At 33.7% G+C, this 5,601-nt stretch overlaps 1 protein-coding gene across 1 annotated transcript; it reads left to right on the plus strand.

The window, feature by feature from the left end:
- Window positions 1-2,954: 2,954 nt before the first annotated feature.
- Window positions 2,955-5,089, plus strand: LOC134683673 (uncharacterized). Its single transcript, XM_063542988.1, has one exon. The coding sequence runs from the start codon at window positions 3,017-3,019 to the stop codon at window positions 4,256-4,258; it is 1,242 nt and encodes a 413-aa protein (XP_063399058.1). The 5' UTR covers window positions 2,955-3,016; the 3' UTR covers window positions 4,259-5,089.
- The last annotated feature ends 512 nt before the right edge of the window (window positions 5,090-5,601 follow it).

Consider the following 5,601-nt stretch of genomic DNA (forward strand, 5'->3'; position numbering starts at 1 on the left):
AGAAACAACAGTCACGGCTTCCTCTGCCTTATATTAATAATTTGACATACGCGGTCATTTCAGTGTCATAATCTGTGGCAAACGAGACAATTTTTAGTTTGATAATATTAATTTCCTCAAACTAAGCAGCAATAACGGATTTTACCTGCATATTCGATATAAAGATTCCACCCAGCAACAAGTGTGGAACGATATTTATAAAAAGAAATCGAGGATGTTAAACTTTATGTTTGCCTTTTTGTTCTTCTTTGTTACATGTGTTTGTTTTACAAAGATTAAGATAGTAACACAATGTCAATATTATAATGCGACTATCATACAAGGAATAGGTTTAGCTAGCTATAAAACCAGGTTCAATCTGCAATTTTTCTACATACGAAAATGACTATACCAAGTCAGGAATATGACAGTTGTTATCCATTTGTTTGAAGTGTTTGAGCTTTTGATTTTGCCTTTTGATAAGGGACTTCCTCTTCGATTTCTCTTGGAACTTTTTAAAACTTTAACTGTTGAGAGTGGAGAAATATCGTAATAAAAGAGTTATAGACATGGAATCTTTTATTCCTATGATCGTTATCCTGTCTTTTTTGTGAGTCGTGTTTTTGATATGTGACGTCATCAGGCATGGTCGGGTTTTTAATCATGACGTCTCAATTAAGAAAACAAATCCAAGCAAATTTGACGTCACAATTAAAAATGCACTGACCTTTTGCCGGAAACAGTTTTTTTTCACTTGTTAGGATTTTTTTCCCTTCAAAATAGAACATCAACCAACTGAAATAAAAACAAACGCAAACATACATGGAACAGACTATTTGATAACAACTGTCATATTCCATACTTGGTACAATATATTCTTCAGAAAAAATGGTTGTTAAAAACAAGTTTGTTCCATCATTTTCTACACAAAGAAAAAAGTCAGAAATATTACAGCTGTTTTCATTCTTTTGACGTGTTTCATGTTTTGACTTCCTTTTCGGATAAAACCCTTACCGTTTCGAACTTTCCTTGAAGTTCGGTATTTTTTATATTAATTTTATAGCTTATTATAGTTCAACGTTGAAATTCTAGAAGAGACAACACCTTGCAAATTTTGGTTTTGGAAATGACAGTATGCGTCTTATTCCATATTGCTTTTGAATTTTTACGCTTCATACTTTGCCTAGTATAAATTGACTGTACCTCTGGTATCTTTCGTCCCTCTTTAAGTCTATAGATAAAGCTTCAGTTGATTTCACAGAAAATAGCTTTTAAAATATAGCACGAGCAAAAATATAATGGGTATGAGTAAATGTAGCATACGTTCTTAACAGAACACTATCAATTATATAAAAATATTACAACAACTACACTGCTGTCGAGATTTAAAGCTGAAAGAAGGTTTATAACTTTACCTTCAAATTTTTTTTGGTGTTAGTTATAGCAAAACACGAGTACAAAAAGATGTGCGAAATACATTAGTTAGACATATCAATGATCCATATGTGCCTTAAAAAAATCCGAAAAAGCTCTACCATAATGAGATTTGTTTTAAATTTTCATACTTTTTGTCCTTCAAAAAATCAAATTAAAAAGTATTACATTTTCTGAGCCCAGCCGTAACTCAAAAAGAAAATCTGGGCAGCTAAAGAAGGACTGTAAAATGAGAACATTTATAATCTAAAAATTGAGAAGTTAGTTTTTGTCAAAAACACGCAATTGGTTATCGGCAAATTCACAAAAACACACGAAGAAATAAAATTGTGATTGCTAACAAATCTTTAACTTCAAGACGGATAAAAACCTTAGGATTAAAACTGTTGTTAAAAATTTAAAAAACATGATATGCATATAGAATGCAAGTGTTTGTTTAGATTTGCTGGTAATAATTCTAAGGTTAAAGGACGAAACATATGAAATACAAAGTAACACATTGACAATTTAATAACCACAACGGTCTAAACGATACACCAATAGCTTTATCAGGCAGACCAATTCATAGATATAAGAAGATGTGGTATGAGTGCCAATGAGACAACTCAAATTCAGGTTGTTTACGTGTTACTAATGTACTATTGTATGGTTATTAATGTATTTCTTTGTCCTGAATGTTCTTGCATTTATTTGTACTGTATTCTTGTCATGTAATGGTGTCTTTTTAGTGGTATATTTAACATTGCCATAAAAGCACGATGGTTTGACTAGCCACAAAACCAGGTTCAACCAAAATTTTGTTTAAATTTCCTGTACCAATCAGGAAAATGGTAGTTGTTATCTTTTAGTTCGTTTCTGTGTGTGATGCATTGTCGTTTGTCTTTGCTGCACTTTATTGTTTCTGTTGTTTCGTTGTTTTCCTCCGATAGTTGATGTGTTTACCTCGGTTTTAGTTTGTAACCCGGATTTGTTTTCTGTTAATCGATTTATAACTACTGTTGCCTTTATTTAATGGTAAAAAGTAAACCATTATCGTGCAAAGTACGGCCTTCAACACTCTACGCGGACTCATAATTGAGGTAAGAATAGCAACAATCAGTAACTACACCATCAAAGCTATGTATATAAGAAAAAAGGTAATACTTTTGATATATGTTTTTTTCTGGTCACAATTACGCTTATTATTCTAATGTTTGTATATTTTCACTTCCAATAGTTACATTTAGAAAATATAAATGATGATTGATATAGCTTTGATATTTAAAACGGTATATTTCCATGCCATAGCCACTATTTTATGTCAATACAATCAGATCAAAGGTGGTATTTAATATTTCTTGGATGAATAAACATATACTAAATGTTGATAGTTGCATCCTTTAGAGAACGAAATTCACATGTACATTGTCATTGCGTCAAAACATGATAAATGTACTACAAGGTTAGGTAAATTTTAACGAATATATTATGTAATTAAAATGGGAATTTTAGAAATAATTTGTAGGTAATAACTGCATGTCATTTATCAGAATATATATAAGTCGGTTACCATCTAGCACAATATCACTTGTTTTATACATGTGGATAAACATTGTATAAAAATATGATTAAGGCAAAACAACTATTTATCCTATTTTGGTTATTTAGCGTGCTGTTGGTAAAAGGATTTCACGCCATACTGCCAAATGTGCCTCTTAGCCAACATGGACAATTAGATTTGGCATTTTTAATAGACACAACAGGCAGCATGGGTTCGTATATCGAAAGTGCAAAGCAGAACATCAGAGGAATTGTAAACGAAATAGTTACTTCATCCGGCAGTGATGTACGATTAGCGTTGATAGAATATAGAGATCATTCACCACAAGATAGAACTTTTGTCACCCGCAAAAATGACTTCACATCTTCTGTATCCACTATGAAATCCTGGTTAAATACTGCACGTGCTAGAGGAGGAGGTGATGGACCGGAAGCAGTAGCAGACGCTATGTTCGAATCAACTAAATTATCATGGCGACAGGATGCAACAAAAATATGTGTCATGATATCTGATGCACCTCCCCATGGACTTGTGCCGTCCGAAGACAGTTCATTTCCACAGGGATCTCCAAACGGTCATGATCCGATGCAAATAGCTCGTGACTTGGCCCAGAAAGATATAACTTTATATGTCATTGGCGTGGAGCCACCAATTGTTTCTTATAAAGACTTTTTCATGGCTTTAGCTTATCTCACAGGAGGCCAGTATGTCCCCTTGTCGATACCTCGTCTTTTGGTTAATGTTATAACAGGGGGAGCTCAGGAAGAACTTTCATTACAAAGGTATCAAACAGACATACAGCATGAAATCGACACATATTATGGAGGCGGTGGAGGTGGTGGAGGCGGAGGAGAAGGGGGAGGTGGTGGTTCCAAACCAATAAACAAACAAGAGATTGCTAATTCTCTTTACCAGAAATTTAAAAAATTAGGTGCTAAATCCAAACATTTATCTAGGAACAATAAAGCTATAGAAGGCCCTTCAGCAAATGCTAAGTTAATAGCATTAAAATATTCGATGGCAGAAGTAAGGAAAGTATTTAAAAAAGGAACAACTCCAGGAACATTAGGAGGTGGCGGCAGTGGCAGTGGGAGATTCAGTGGCGGAGGGAGCGGCAGTGGGAGCCATAGTGGCGGAGGGAGCCATAGCGGAGGAGGTGGCGGAGGTGGCGGTGGAGGCGGGGGTGGTGGTGGCGGTGGTGGCTCAAGTAGAAGTGACACATATTCAACAAAAGAATCTGGAATAACACTGGAACAAATTAACAGATTAGTCGAAAGGAAGACGGCAAGATTACCAAGGGGTTAAAATGTAAAAAAAAACACAAAAAAACAATTATAAGCAGGTAATGTTTACGTGTTTTTGACTTCTTCTTTCTTTATTTGATCAGTTAAACCATTACATGAAAGTATAGTTTGTTCCTTTACTTAATGATGTAAAGATTCATAAATAGAATTGAAGCATCTATTCTACACCCAAAAAAAAAGATAAGTGTTTATTGATTTAACCGTTGTGATTAAACATGACACACCGGTAATAATAGAATTGGTTTCCCATGACTTGAAATGGAAAAAATTTGATTGTAAATAACCATGTTGTATAATACTGTCAAATTTTCTCACACAACTATATACAATTTTTTGTTTGCGGGTTGTTAGAATGTTAGAATTATTTATTTGTTCTTTTTCTTTTGTTATTTTTTTTAATCAGTTTAGTCGTATGTCTGTGTATGTAAACTAAACGTACTGGTATAAGACGGCCCTACATTTTTGTCTCTGAACCTGATTCAGATAATCCAGAAATTGATCTGTCACAAATATCAATACTTTTTACTTCTTTTCGGTCTTTACTGCAAGCGAAAGTTATATCACCTTTCATGGTGTCAATTAAGCCATTTAGGTTAATCTATAGTGCATTTTTTACATTATTTTTACATTAATTTACATTAACCAAAATATAAGACATACCGTTGATGCTTTTTAATTATATAGAAGGCAATGCACTGTATTTTGTTTTCCTACCCTTTGTGAGTGCTCATATCAAAGTATAATCCAGAAACATCATGTGAGGCAGAACAGACTGTACGTTTTACTTTTGATTAACAATCAATAGGTCAAAATAAACTCGTCATAGATACCAGTATTGAATTATTGTATTTACGCCAGGCGTGCGTTTTGTCTACAAAAGAATCATCAATGACGCTCGAATGGAAAAAGGTAAAATGGCCAAACAAAGCACGAAGTAGAAGACCAAACATTCATAAAAGTTTTGCCAAAAACAGCTAAAGTAATATATTCCAGAGGTTGAAAAGCCTACGTGGCACGGTACTTGTTTATCCCAAATTCATGTATATTAGATGTTATATTTGTTATTCTCGTGGGATTTTGTCTGATGCTTGGTCCGTGTCTGTGTGTGTTGCGTTTCGGTGCTGTGTCGTTGTTCTCCTCTTATATTTAATGCGTTTCCCTCGGTTTTAGTTTGTTACCCCGATTTTGTTTTTTCTCCATGGATTTACGAGTTTTGAAGAGCGGTATATACTACTGTTGCCTTTATTTAGTATTTTAAAATTCAAAGTTTAGTTAACAGTAAATTTATAAGCAATATCTATTTTACTATAAGTTTTTAAGTTCTTAAGTCAATTTTGATGAATG

Source organism: Mytilus trossulus, chromosome 1 (assembly GCF_036588685.1).
Source record: "Mytilus trossulus isolate FHL-02 chromosome 1, PNRI_Mtr1.1.1.hap1, whole genome shotgun sequence".
Taxonomy (NCBI): Eukaryota; Metazoa; Mollusca; class Bivalvia; order Mytilida; family Mytilidae; genus Mytilus; species Mytilus trossulus.

Coding starts and splice junctions, on each gene's coding strand:
- LOC134683673 (XM_063542988.1), top strand. CDS start 3,017: ATGATTAAGGCAAAACAACTATTTATCCTATTTTGGTTATTTAGCGTG.